The following is a 14,675-nucleotide window of genomic DNA, read 5'->3' as shown; positions in this document are numbered from 1 at the left end:
ACTCTGAGTGGTAAAGCTATTCCTTTACACATCTAAGGGTGTAATATAGTGTTAGATTTTTATGCCACCTTAGAAAAATTAATATAATTCCTTAGTTGGGATTTGGGAATTCTTACTTTTTGAAAGACAAATTAATATAAACTAGTTATATTACAATCGAAGGTTGTAGTAAAGTAGTTATGATTTTTTTTCGTATTTCAAGCCGAGATTTTGGGTTCAAGCCATGAAAACACAGTGCTTTACTTTCTTAGTAGACTTACCGCCATGAACTCGACTTAATCAATCAAGCGTACTTCAGATACTGAACAAATAAACCGAAAAGGTAAATGACAATCAATTTGGACAATATATTACAATCAATTTTGGCAGTATTGAGAAAAAAAATGAGAGGAAACAACAGAAGAAATGGGCCTTCTATTTGTCTTCACATTTCAAGATCCAAGAAAACGACTCAACTAACATGCTAGAGTATAAAAAGTTGACAAAATATCAATCCAAAAATAAGAAGTTATAATTCACCGCAAACACGGCGCCTTCACCGCTCATCCTTTTTCATAATTATCAATCAATTTAATGGACTTTTCTTGTGGATTGGTCCTACTTTCACGCCATAATATTCGCCACTTTTGTTTTCTTTTTCTTTTGCTTCCTCGAAATTATAAGATACAGTTACACTTTTGGACCTTTTGATATATTATAATTGTAACCTTAATTAATTAAAATGTGTATTTTTTTATCTCTTTATATTACAAAAAGTAATATTAAGATAATTTTTTAGAACTATATTACCCTCAAATACAAATAGATATTATAAATTTAACATAACCACAACAATATAATTGAATGGTTTATCACTTAATAATTTGTTATAATTATAAAGATTCACAGTCGAAGGGATCAAATTGCCCCTATTAAATAAATGAGGGTTAAATTAAATGTGCTGAACATAAAGTTGTAAGGACTAAAATAATAATTTATCCGTATTTGAGGGACTAAAGGTGTTAATTTTTCATATTAAAATCACTCTATAAATATTCCCACTTAACTCTTCTACTTCCACCATTCCAATTCTTCTCTTCATCTTACTTACTTGATCTTCCTTTCTTTACTGCTAAAAGCATATTAGTTTCCTTTTTGAAGAGAAGAAGAATGGCAAAAGGTGGATACAATGCTAGCATCTTGTTGCTTCTCTCAATGTTCTTGATATTGCTCATTTCCTCCAATGTGGTTGAGGTATATGATTTTTTTTAATCAGTATAAGTGATCATTAGAAGAACAAAAAAGAATGTAGAGTTTGTTTGACAAACCATTTTAATTTTGTATCTATTTCTCTTTGTTTTGGCAGGGTTACAACAGGCTCCGCCCTAGTGGTATGTATACACTTTCACTAATTTCCTTTTCTTTTCTTGATCTTTAATGTGTAGGAAAATATTGTTACTTGTGATGGAGTACAATTTGTTAGTATATTAATATCAGTAGCGGATCCAGGATTTTAAGGTTATGAATGCTCCACGTACTTTAACATAGAGTGCTAAGGATAAAAAGAACTTAGCAAGTGATAAAATAAGAAGTATCAGAAATTTATTAGAAGAACGCTTCACATCGTATTTGAAACCCGTACATTGAAATCAAGGGCTAATTCACTTGATGTGGTTTCTGCCTTCCACTTTTGAAGTGAAGGGTTCAAACCCCATGTCACTAGCTTAATTCCCCTTTCCCCCTTATAAAATGACGTCTTGGTCCATCTTTCTATGCAAAGGTGCTAGCCAATTTTATATGTAACTTATTCATACTTTTTACTGAATATTTATAGTTTAAGTCGGGGTTAATAGGTTCTTGAGCACTCGAAATGTTTAATGTGACTCCGCCCCTACTTTGACAACTATAAAAAGAAATTCACGTTTGAATAGTTGATGTACGGTCTCATCCATTTACTTAAAATCTTTCATCTGGATATAGTGATGGTGACGTTTAATTAATTAACCGCGTAGTAATACTGTTATAAGACTCTTAATGTTTTTTTGTATAACTTTTTTCTTTATTAATTTATTTTGGATGTGGTGTGTTAACAGATTGCAAGCCACGATGTACCTATCGATGCTCAGCAACATCACACAAGAAGCCATGTATGTTCTTTTGTCAAAAATGTTGTGCTACATGCTTGTGTGTTCCTGCTGGGGTTTATGGCAACAAACAAACATGCCCTTGTTACAACAACTGGAAGACTCAAGAAGGAAAACCCAAATGCCCTTAAATATTAAGTTAGGGAAATTAATTTTTTTTCCAATAATTAATGGAAAAAAAATTAAGACTATGGTCATTGTGTTTTGTATTGCATTAACTTAATTTCTTTTTTTATGGAGTTTTGATGTATGCTTAAGCAATTTGTATTTCTCTACTTGGTTGTTATCAGAGTCTAAGTTGTAGTACTGGAGCGATATGATTAGTGAAGATTCATATAGCCGACTCCAACTTGCTTCTTATTGAGGTGGTATTGTAATATGTTTTTATGAGAATATAATAATAACTTATTTATTGAAACGAGTCTACTTTCTGATATTAATTTTATTGTTCTGATATTTGTTTCTCAGCCTTGAGTAGGGACTTTTCGTGCAATTTGTATTTCTCTTCTCTGTTGTCGTCGGAGTCTAAGTTGTAGTACTAGAGCGATATGGTCAATGAAGGATCATATAATCGATTCTGAAATTAAAGAGTTGTTACAGTATATTTAATATGAGAATGCAATAACTTATTAATTGAATCGAGTTTATTCCATTATTGTAATTTTACTGTCTGTGCTGATATTTTTTGTCCTTTGAGCCTTGAGTTGGAACCTTTTTTTTAACTGTATCTTGTATATACATAAACCTTGTGGGGGAGAGAGAGGAAAACAGAGAGAACCAAGTTACTTTCTTTTTGTTACAGCATCTTTTTTCCAATAGATGGTCCATATAGTAGACTGTAAATGACTACGGTCTTAATAAATATTATTCTTTACTTAAAATAGGGTCAAATTAAAAAAGGCATGATGATTTAATTATACTGAAAGGTCACTGGTTATTTTTGGAATAGTTGTAGAGGGTGGTGGTGAATAAATATTTACCAGTATATGATATTTATACCAAATAAAAAATTGAACTTATTGCAATTTGTACCAAGAATTTCGCTGAGGAAGGTACCTACACCCACCATTGAATCAAATATATACTCCAAACTTAATTAGTATGACTTGATAGCATAACCATCACAATAACAATAATTATGCCCATTTTCAAGCAAGATGGGTATGCTATATCATGATTGAGTCGTCACTTCATTTAAGTTTATTCGTTACAAATTAACCATATTTATGTTGATGGTTAACCTACCGCACCCTCCTCTATCCAAATTGGGATGGCAACAATATTATGATGCAAAAAATCAAACTAGACAGCTATGCTAATCAACGATCAACGCAAGAAAGAAACAAATCAGACGTGACTCAGTAAAGGTGATCACAGTCTCGACCTATAAACCTGTCGGGGGAGGTTGGCTATATCCGTTGAAGGTCTGGAACCATAATGCAAATTTGCTAGAACACGAAGATATGTGACCATGATCAAAGAAATGACCGGTCAAGATTAGTCTCAATGGTAATCGACTCCAAAGAATCCGATATTCTCTCCTGAAGAATTTCAACAACATAAGAGACATGCAGATATCATTCACCAAAGTGGGGCGTCAGGCGTGCAATACAGAGTGATGTTATGTAGGGTTAGGCTATAAAAGTATCCCTTCCCCTCAATTGTGTCCCATCTGATTTTTTTCATCACTAAGGGGTCGTTTGGTTGCTAGTCGAAATAGTCCCGGGATTATAATCCCGGGACTAATTTATCCCATATAGTGGAATTATTTTATACCATCTAAAAGATGGTATAAAATAATCCCAGTATAAGTGGGTTAAGAAGGTATAAGGTGGGTAATCCCAGCGCTAATTTTTATACCACGTTTGGTACAAGGTATAAATTTATCCCGAGATTATTTTATACCTTATACCAAACGTGGTATAAAAATTAGCGTTGGCATAACCCACCTTATACCTTGAACCAAACGACCCCTAAGTGCTATAACACTTGCGGTCCATATTTTTCTCTAGTTCTCAATTTCTAAATCTCTCACAGCCATTGTAACCCTAGAGTCGTCTCAATAAGGATAACTTACTTTGCTTTATTTGATTACTCGTTCATTATTTTTTTGTATATTATTTTAAATTGCTTTCCATTTAGTGAGTTAGTATTATCTCTTTCATTATTTGTTCCATCGACCTGTTTGTCCTTAAGCCACTAAATAAATTAAATTGTTTCTCTGAATTGCAAATGTAGGGGTAATCATAAGCAGAATGGGATCCGCAATTTTAAGTTTTTAATACTGCTGTAGTTGTTATTTACTTGGTCAATAATTGCAACATATAGGAAATATGATCTCTTGGCCTTCTACAATTTGAATAGAAGAAAATGATTTTTTTCAGATCTCTTATATGTTTTTTAAGATCTCTATGTGTAAAAAAATAAAAATCTCTTATAAAAGGGTCATAAAACTAAATTTTTTTTATAAGGGGCCAAATAACTATTTCAATATACAGTTTGAATAGATGAAATGAAGTTACTTATTATTGGTGCCGCTCCTCTTTTGTCCACAAACTATATGTACCAATCACATCTCCAAGGATTTTACCAACTCTGCTCTTTTATATTTGTAAAGATTATGCTTTGTAAAACTTTGTACTTGTATTAAGAAATTCACCTAATATGTACAAATAATTTTATTGAGAATTTAATAAGTTATCTTTTCTTGAATACAAAATTCATAAATTTAAAATTCCTGCTCTGACCCTATTTCTGACAGGTTTTCACTACATGAATATATTATCGCGTAGAAGTGATTCCTGGATTTGAAGCTTATGAATATTTATAACGGAAAAGGGTCAAAAATACCCCTGAACTTTGAGAAATAGTTCATCAATACCTTTCGTTATACTATTGGGCCAATTATACCCTTACCGTTATACTTTTGGTGCAAATTTGCCCCTAATATAACGGAGTGACACGTGTCAGCTTTAGAAGAAAATAACCCATCCCCAATTTTAATCAAAACCCACCCCTCAATTTGACCAACTACCCGACCCAATTAACCCCAAAACTCAGTGAATTAATAACAAACAACCAAACACATCTTGGAAAATGTGGGATCCACAATAAATCATCATCTCCTCGAACTCATTCCTACCGCCGGCTCCACCACCACATTCTTCATTTCTCAACAATTTGTTCAAAAACGGAAATAAGAGCAGGACATTCAAATCAACAAGATCATCTCCTGGACCACCTCTAGCTCCACCGCAATCAGACATGTCACTGAACTCTGTTCGTCGATATTCAGTCACTGCCAGCAAACCTCCGTTACCAACAAAAACAGCCACCAGATGAATCAGTGGCTCCCAATCGCCGTTGATACCTATGCCACCAGTTGAATTTATGTTAACTTGAATTCAGGGGAGACTACCTAGCATGAGTCAAATTGATAATTGTGAGCCATGTCTTAGTAGCAGTCAGCAAGCACTATTTATCCCCCTCCGTCTCCGGCGATTTTCTTCGGGTACGGAGCACCCACGACTCCCGTTGCAGCTCGCCCGAGCTAGAAGATGTCGATGGTGAAATTAAAATTTGTTTGGTTGCAAAGGATTGATTGATGATATCATCAAATATTGTTCCTTGATTTTGGGCTGCGTAAAGTGAACGAATTTCAGGTTGAAGATACATTCAGGATTGGCAATGGTGGGGAATTTTGAAGAGATGGAAAAGAAGATGATGTTTTTTTGTGGGTCCCACATTTCCAAGATATGTTTGGTTGTTTGTTATTAATTCATTGAGTTTTGGGGGCAATTGGGTTGGGTCGTGGGCCAAATTGAGGGGTGGATTTTGATTAAAATTGGGGATGGGTTATTTTATTCTAAGGCTGACACGTGTCGCTTCGTTTATATTAGGGGCAAATTTGCACCAAAAGTATAACGATAAGGGCATAATTGGCCAATAGTATAACGAAGGGTATTGATGAACTATTTCCCAAAGTTCAGGGGTATTTTTAACCCTTTTCCGTATTTATAATGACCTCAATTGCTAAAATATGCACTTTTAATTCCTTTTCTTATGAATATGCACAAAGTTTAAAAATTATTAATTGTTCTACTGTTTAATTAATCATGTGTTGTGTTAAATTTGTACTCTCCATATTTGAGGGTAATGTATTTCCAAAAATGGTCCAAATATAAAATAATTCCTTCACAAAAGGATCAAACACAAATATTTTAATTGATTGAAGGTTAAATATATCTTAATATTATAAATCACAAAGATTAAAATCATAATTTACCAATAATTAATGGATCAAAAGTAGTACTATTTTTCCTACAAAAAAAAAAAAACCTTTGCCCCGTTGGAATACACCTTTGTTGTTGTTGCTCTTTTTTTAAAAGAATATAATAATCAAAAACACGCTTGAAGTATTATTTTTAGTTGCGAGTTTTCTATCTGAACCGTCAGGTATTTGCGTTTCCTATTTGAACTATCATTAACTATTTTGTCAAAACACACCGCAAAGTTGACTAAACAAGTGTTTGAATACAATCGTTAAAAGGCGAGTGACAACTTAATTTAGCAATAAAATTTCGTCAATATGGCAGTTGACTCAGTAATTTCAAAGTGCAACTTGATAAATAGTTGATGATAATTTATGTATTAAATGCAAACACCCCACAGTTCAAGTAAGAAAATTACAAAAAAAAAAGTCATACTTCACGTATGTTTTTGACAATTAGTTCATGTAAGAAATTTAAAAAACAAAAAAAGAAAAAGTTTTTTTTTTTTACAATTATTTTTTAAGATGACACTAAATCCTTGCTTATTTTTATTTTTTATTTTCTCCTTACTTTCCAACCTTCACTGCTTTGGATTCTCCTCTCCTGCATCCATTACAAATTGGCTAACCATTTTTCCAAATTGTCATGAATGTGAAAATGCTTCTGGTGGATTGAAGAATGTTATATCTATTTGCTATTTGATACAATAATTGACTACTCAACTGTCAATCTAACAAGGTAATTTGCTTTTTAACCTCTTACTTTCTTCCAAAATTTCAATTTCAAATGTAAAAATCAAATCTTGATTCAAAATTTGGAGCTTTTTCCTATTTGGGTTTTGCAGATAGAAACCAGTTTACTAAATTGATTAGACTATATATAACATTTGACATCAAAGATTTCATTTTTTTTTTTTTTTTTTACCAATTTAAACTGAAAAATAAAATCTTGTTTGAAAAATTGGAATCTTTTTGTATCTGGGGTTTTCAAGATAGAAACCAGTTTACTAAAATGGTTAAGAGTATGTATAATTTGTGACATCAAAGATTTCATTTTTACAAATTTTAAACTGAAAAAATAAATCTTGTTTGTAAATTTGGAACCTTTTTGTATTTGGGTATTGGAGATATAAACCAGTTTACTGAATTTGTTAGACTATATTTTAATATGTGACATCAAAGATTTAATTTTTAGCAAATTTTGTGATATCAGATGGCAGGTGTTTATTGGATCACTTTCTTGGTAGTTCTATTTTGTCTTGTTGGTGCATTTGATGCTAGTGCTGGAGATGCTGACCCTTTGTACAGGTAACACCTTATGCTCAGACTACCTTCTCTCCTTTCACGCTCTATGAGTTTTATTCATAACTTCTGTCAGATATGATCATTTTTAATCTTGTATTGCTATACATCAGTCTTAGCATCCATTTTTCCTATAACATTTAATGAATATAGTGGGCTGTAAAGTCCTAACATTCACAATTATAATACATTATTTGTCTCACAATCGGTCTATAGAACGTGCCTTTTAAAATCCTCGGTAATTATTGAAAAATTGAAATATTTACTGTCGTACAACTGTGCAAACATTACTACTCTTATTTAGCAGAGAGGAGGAAATGCACTTATTACAATGAGCACATTTCTTTTCAGAATATCGAGGTAGTAGTACTATCCCATTTGCACCTAATCACGATTATGCAAACTTTAAAACTTTGGGGCAGTTAGCTAGATTTTTTTTTTCGGGGGTGGGGGGCGGCACCAAATAGTTCTTAGGTAGACCTGAAAAACGAGCCCGAACAGTTGTTAGGTAGACCTGAAAAGTGGAAGTAATGAAAACTGTCCCCGCCGGAAGTGAGAGCTTCGGAGATTGAGGAGCATGTTAAGGATGGGAAAAAGAATAGGAAGAGCTTAGACAGAAATCTGTCAGGTTCTTCATGTTAAAGGTAGGAAATATGTTTCTCTCATAGATTCAATTTTTACTTAGTTCTCTATAGGCTTACTAGCTCTTGGCACCCTTCCTAGAAGGTGGTTAAGACTTCGAGTGCTCTCTTAGGTGTATTGACTCTTTTTTTAGTATGGTAAAATTTCACATTTATTACCAAAAAAAAGTAAGGACGCTGGATCAAGCTTTCCAGTTTATGGAGATATAACGTGGATAACCACTGATAGTTATATAAGTTGCAACGAATTTGTAAAGGTTGTGAAGAAAATCGTATGCTAATTTCAGTTTCTAATCATGGAATAGATTTCTATTTTAGAGAAACTAGGAAGGGTAGGATGGTGATTGGAGTTTCTAACAGAAAATACTGAAATACCAGCTGTTTTTGACTTTTGGTGAAGTATCCCCTGTGCTTCATGTGAGAAGCTATTCTAGTGAAGCTATACCAAGAAGGCACCAACATACTATTTTTTTTCTGACACAAGTCGCCTTTGCAATTTATAAATTTTCTGTGCAGTCTTAGCACTTAACGATCAGACATGATTTTTTTGAAATATCGTTTCTATGTTTTAGGGCTTGTTTTGGCCAGTGTAAAGAGACCGGGTGTGCTGGAGAAACATGCTTCCCGCATTGTAAAACTCCTTCAAATGATTCTTCTTCTGATGATAACTGGTACTTAAAAGAGCCTCTATACCTATGGTTGAAACAAGCGAATTGCATAAGTGATTGCCAGTATCACTGCATGCTTCAAAGAGAAGAAGAACGAGCGACACATGGATTTGGGCCTGTGAAATATCACGGGAAATGGCCATTCAAACGAGTGTTTGGGCTTCAGGTATGTTAATTAAACGCCTTGTCCTATGTTCCAACAGCCTCAAAAAAGGTCCTCTCGTTTATGTATTCATATATTTGAGTATTAATCTCTCAGGAGCCAGTGTCTGTTGCTTTCTCTGTGCTTAACCTTGCAATGCATCTCCATGGATGGTTGTCCTTTTTCATGCTTATTTACTACAAGTTACGATCAAACTCTGATGAGACGACCTGCTACAGTTACAGTAGTTTGTGGCACATTTACGCGTTCTTGTCTATAAACTCATGGTTATGGAGTGCCGTCTTCCACAGCCGGTAAGTTTATGCTTTCTCAGTCTTGATAAGAGAAAAGTGACAAAAATGATCCCTTATTTTTGAGGGTAAGTTTAAAATAGTCCCTCAAGTTCCCTTAAGTATGTACTGAACAATTTTGGTCCTTTAAGTTTGTCAAAAGTTAACACTTTTAGTCTCCGTCAAATATTTATCAAACTATGTCAGTTAGATTTTATAGGAAATATGAAGGAAAAAAAAATTTAGCTGGAACACACATTTGGAGGTACAATTTTTGTAGTTTTTAATTTATTTCTAGGGTCTGGTGCCGCTTTTTAAGGTATAATTTCTGCTTCTTTTTTTAATATCTTTTTGGTGTCTGGTACAGTTTTTTGTGTTGCATATTTTAGGATTTGATGAGATTTTCTTGATGTTTATGGTTAAATCTTTTTTCCCACTGTTTCCATCAAATCTAACGAACACAAATTGTTACATATTTGACAAAGACTAAAAGTATTAACTTTTGATAAACTTAAAGGACTAAAACTGTACATTGTTTACTTAAGGGACTATTTTGAACCTACCATCAAACATAAGGTGCCATTTTTGTCATTTTCTCGTCTTGATAATGCTGATTTTGATTTCTTAACTTTACCAATGTAGAGGCTTAACTTTTTTATTGTATGTGGTTGCGATTTGTTGGCAGTGCCTGCCTTATCCGGCTTGAAGTTTATCTATTTTCTTGCAATATTAGTTCAGTAGACCAATTGAACTGTAATAACTTGTTTTCATTTATTTTTTACAGAGACATGGATTTTACAGAAAAGCTGGACTACTCATCTGCTGTGGCGTTACTTGGATTTTCACTGATTTTAGCAGTATTAAGAAGTTTCAGTGTAAAGAATGAGGCGATGAGAGTTCTGGTTGCCGCTCCATTGCTTGCCTTCACAGTCACTCATATATTGTACCTGAACAACTATCAAATGGACTATGGTAATGTCATTATCTCTCTTTTTAAATTTACGACAAAAATGTGCATGCCTTGATAATAGGATGTTGAGTTGTATTCCTATTATCAAGGCATGCACATAATAGGATGTTGAGTTGTATTCTCTAGGAACCCTCAGGGGTTGGCCTGGTGGCAATTGACTTGAGCCTTGGGGTGCTCCCTTTCAAGGTCTCAAGTTCGAAACCCGCTGGGTGCAAACAATTTCTGAGGGCCATCGGACTGGGGAAACTCTGAATTACCCGTGGTGCACTTGCGGGAAACTCCTTGCCGAGGGCCTGTGCACCCCCGGGATTAGTCGGGGCTCAAAGAGACTCGGACACCCAGCGCTAATAAAAAAAAAGTTGTCTCTCTAGGAAAACAAGCACAAGATAGTTTTTAACTCTAGTAAGAAAGGATACAACAACAACAACAACAACAACAACAACAACCCAGTGAAATCCCACTGACTCTCGAAGTCATGTGCGGTAGCAATGCCAAAACAAATATGACGAGTAGTGGGGCCCTGAGCTAAGCCTTGGAAATCGTAATGCCATAATGCTTTTTAAAGTCCTCCTAGCCGTTATCTTACTGCAATAATTCTTGCTACGAAAAATCCCCATGTTGTGCTAATTCGACGGCTAGTTGTAGGGTACTCCTACAACAAGGTCCTTATATAATGCTCAAGGCTCTCGACTGAGTAATAGGAGCGACTTTTAATTTGTTATGAGCCCAAATGATGGGCTCAATAAGTTCTACTTCAGCTATTGTTGTTTGGCATGATTTGTGTTTCGAAAAGGGTTGGAAAGTGTAGGGAGCTACTCCCCCTGTCCCAAATTCTATGACACTCTTTTCCCTTTTAGTCAGTCCCAGAAAGAGTGACACCTTTTATATTTAGTAACCATTTGGCTTTAAAATTCCAATTTTACCTTTAATGAAATGATTTATAGCCACCCAAATATCTATGGTTTATTTTAGACCACAAATTTTAAAAGTCTTCCTTTGAAAATCCGTGCTCAGTCAAACACCTTCACATAAATTGGGAAGGAGGGAGTATTCGTTTTTGTGACTTACTTTTTGAGTGATTATATCTGATGATAATTACTGTGATTAATTCTCAGGATGGAACATGAAAGTTTGTGTTGTGATAGCTGTTTCTCAACTTCTAATCTGGGCAGTCTGGGCTGGAATTAGCCGTCATCCTTCTCGGTGGAAGTTATGGACGGTGGTTGTGGGAGGTGGCCTCGCTATGCTCCTAGAGATCTACGACTTCCCTCCATATCAAGGACTAGTAGATGCCCATGCACTTTGGCATGCGACCACAATCCCTCTGACCTATATCTGGTGGAGTTTCATCAAGGATGATGCAAAGTTTGGAAATTCAAACTTGAGTAAAAAAGTGAGGTAGTGTTTCCCGACAGGGTTTTATATCGCTCGATCAGTTTTGACATGGAGAGCTATAACAAGTACTCAGTAGCAACTCCTTTTATTATCTTTTCTTTTTAGATGTTATCATCTTGTTTGTGCAAGAAAATCGAGTTTGGAATGGATAGAAGGGTATCGATATGCCCAGAGGCAGATTCAGGACTTTGATTTGACGGGTTCAACCTTTAGATTAGATTGTAATGCTGTTATAGTTGCAGAGTTGACACTATTCATTTCCTCACATGATTTGCAATTAACTTGTAGCTTTTGATTCCATGCTTCTGAAACTGATTCTGATTTTTATTCTTGGAAAGCAATACTTGTGCCATGTACAGATTTGCTATTGTATTCGCTTTTCACATGTCTACAACTCATAACTCTCACAGACGTTGGAATTGTTTACAAATTAGCAATACCTAGAAATTTATTTAAAATTTAAAATAAGAAAAATGACAGCAAGATCACACTGAGATTGTATAGACTACTGTACCATGGATCCATGGTGTGTTGACATATTTTTCTTTTTCATTATTAAAAAATAGTAAGGTGTACATGTGGCTTACCTTACAGGTAGTTATTATACCACTAACATGTTGAACATAACTTATCCTCGTCAGTCATTTGTCATTTTGATATGACTTAGGAACTTACAAAATACCAAACGTGAATAATTAGTAGATGAATGATTGGCTGGATCATTTGCCTCACTGCATAAGAACCCGTTTCTATGTTGCATACCCAATAAAAAATCGTCATAAGAACCCGTTTCTATGTTGAATACTCAATAAAAAATCGTTATCCTTCTGTTGCCTGGTGTGGCTAACACCAGATGATCAAGAAAAGACAAACTGATCAATCAAGATTCAGCCACGACCTTTCTAACATCACTAACATTTTTCTTTTCTAGAGTTTGCAACCATTATAACAAGGAACTATAAAAATGAAGAAGCTCATGATGATGGAATAATGTGGTTCTTGGTTTGCTTATATCTAAAAATGTGGACTGTCTGTTCTATATTTCCTTTCTTGTGGCATATGCAAATGTGGTGATCACATTGGTTGTAGTACTTTGTGTAAACCCCTATTGGAGAAATGTCTGGTTTTATTATGTCGAGTCTTATATGTATTCTTGTTACTATTATTTTGCTTCCAAATGTAACCTTAAAAATTAAGGTAACTTTAATTAGTTATTTCATTATGTAAATCATATGTATGAGTCGTTCTTGGTACCTATCAAGTTTATTAATACTAGTGAAAGTTCTATTGATTTGCTGTGTCTGCTTTCAGGAATTGCCAGAATGATATTCCTCCCATTGTACAAATGATTTCTATGTACGGACAAAATTAAGATTGAAACATCGTTTTAGAGCTTTCTTACTGAGCTATGCCAAAGGCACAATATAATCGAAAATGGCCTTCAAAAAATGTGTAATAACTGAATGCACTACTGCTGTCTACTGCACGCATCTAATTATGGCATACAATATGAGATTAGCATTATTAATTTGTGTGTAATCTTGGACTTCAGATTGGACGCGATATTTTTGAAACATCGAATTCTATGATTAAGTGCTTGTTTTGGCTAATCTGAAAATATTAGCTTCGCTGGGAAAACTTGCTTCCCACATTGCGAAAGTTCTTTTTCTGATGACCTCTGGTTCGTGAAAGAGAGCCTCTGTACCTGTTTGAAAGAAGTGAATTGCCTAAGTGACTGCCAGGAAACAGTGCATGCTTCAAAGAGAAAAAGAACATGCAACACTTGGATTTGAGGATATAAATATTATCGAAAATGGCCATTTAAACGTGTGTTTTCTCTGCAGGTGTGTAAATATGGCCTTGAAAGAAGTTTCTTTTCTCTGCACTTAACCTTGCATAGCAGTTTCCATGGATGGTTGTTCTTTCCCGCGTGTTTATTTACTACTCTTTCTGTTCCATTTTATGTGAAACACTTCCTTTTATAGTCTATTCCAAAAAAGAATTTCAACTTCTCTTTTGAAACACAATTTTGTAACCAAAAAAATGTCATGGCATACTTAAGACCTCAAGTTCCAAAAGTCTTGCTTTCTTAATCTCTGAGTCCAGTCAAACAACTTTACATGAAATGAAATGGAGGGAGTACAAATTTCAAACAAGAGAAGATTAGAAGTCCTTCTACGATTATATACTTGTTTGTGGCACATTTGCACGACCGTCTCTATGAACTCATGGTTATGGAGTGTTGTCTTCCAAAATCGGTGCGTTTATGCTTTGACAGTCTGGTCAATGCTTGTTATAGTTTGTCCCATAGTAGAGTTCAGGCTTTTCTATGTCGATCAATATGTAAATTGGATATTATCGTTTACTCCCTGCCTATCTGGTGTGAAGTTTATTTTTTGTCTTGCAATATTTGTTCTGTGTAGCAAAAATGAGTTGTATTGACTTGTTTTCATTTCTTTATTGCAGAGACATGGATTTTACAGGAAAGGTTGACTACTCATCTGCTGTGGCATTACTTGGATTTTCACTGATTTTGTCAATCAAGTCCTGGTTTATGCGCCTGTTCTTGCCTATACAGACACCTATCAAATGGACTCTGGTAATGTTATCGTCACATTTTAATTTTGGGATACAATGTGCATGCCTTAGCAATAAGATGTTGACTGTTCCTCTTGAGTTGTGCTTATACAAGTACTTATTTTTAGTTCACACAAAGTAGCCAGAACGGCAGAAGCAAATCTAGAGCGGATTTAGTAAGTTCAACTGACTTTACTGCTTTCAGATCGAACCATGAAGACATACATGGAAACAAAATTGTGCGTATATCTAATATATCACACCAATACTAAACTCACTAGGATTAAATGCTGGATT

At 34.6% G+C, this 14,675-nt stretch overlaps 2 protein-coding genes across 2 annotated transcripts; both read left to right on the top strand.

Moving 5' to 3' along the window:
- Positions 1–1,052: 1,052 nt before the first annotated feature.
- On the top strand, positions 1,053–2,541 carry LOC132614344 (protein RSI-1). Its single transcript, XM_060328771.1, has 3 exons — positions 1,053–1,233; positions 1,346–1,370; positions 2,073–2,541. Exons 1-3 carry the CDS (start codon positions 1,150–1,152, stop codon positions 2,252–2,254), a joined length of 291 nt encoding a protein of 96 aa, XP_060184754.1. The 5' UTR covers positions 1,053–1,149; the 3' UTR covers positions 2,255–2,541.
- Positions 2,542–6,948: 4,407 nt separating this feature from the next.
- LOC132614992 (uncharacterized) lies at positions 6,949–12,157 on the top strand. Its single transcript, XM_060329548.1, has 6 exons — positions 6,949–7,132; positions 7,607–7,701; positions 8,909–9,170; positions 9,264–9,460; positions 10,221–10,408; positions 11,522–12,157. The coding sequence occupies exons 2-6, from the start codon at positions 7,607–7,609 to the stop codon at positions 11,806–11,808; spliced, it is 1,029 nt and encodes a 342-aa protein (XP_060185531.1). The 5' UTR covers positions 6,949–7,132; the 3' UTR covers positions 11,809–12,157.
- The last annotated feature ends 2,518 nt before the right edge of the window (positions 12,158–14,675 follow it).

This window comes from Lycium barbarum, chromosome 10, assembly GCF_019175385.1.
Source record: "Lycium barbarum isolate Lr01 chromosome 10, ASM1917538v2, whole genome shotgun sequence".
NCBI lineage: Eukaryota > Viridiplantae > Streptophyta > Magnoliopsida > Solanales > Solanaceae > Lycium > Lycium barbarum.
This window is presented reverse-complemented; position numbering and strand designations above follow the sequence as displayed.

What these genes read in the sequence shown, in the direction of transcription:
- LOC132614344 (XM_060328771.1), top strand. Translation starts at nt 1,150, where the DNA reads ATGGCAAAAGGTGGATACAATGCTAGCATCTTGTTGCTTCTCTCAATG. An exon ending in TTTCCTCCAATGTGGTTGAG is followed by an intron (nt 1,234 to 1,345) that starts GTATATGATTTT and finishes TTGTTTTGGCAG; the next exon opens with GGTTACAACAGGCTCCGCCC. An exon ending in CAACAGGCTCCGCCCTAGTG is followed by an intron (nt 1,371 to 2,072) that starts GTATGTATACAC and finishes GTGTGTTAACAG; the next exon opens with ATTGCAAGCCACGATGTACC.
- LOC132614992 (XM_060329548.1), top strand. Translation starts at nt 7,607, where the DNA reads ATGGCAGGTGTTTATTGGATCACTTTCTTGGTAGTTCTATTTTGTCTT. An exon ending in AGTGCCGTCTTCCACAGCCG is followed by an intron (nt 9,461 to 10,220) that starts GTAAGTTTATGC and finishes TATTTTTTACAG; the next exon opens with AGACATGGATTTTACAGAAA. An exon ending in CAACTATCAAATGGACTATG is followed by an intron (nt 10,409 to 11,521) that starts GTAATGTCATTA and finishes ATTAATTCTCAG; the next exon opens with GATGGAACATGAAAGTTTGT.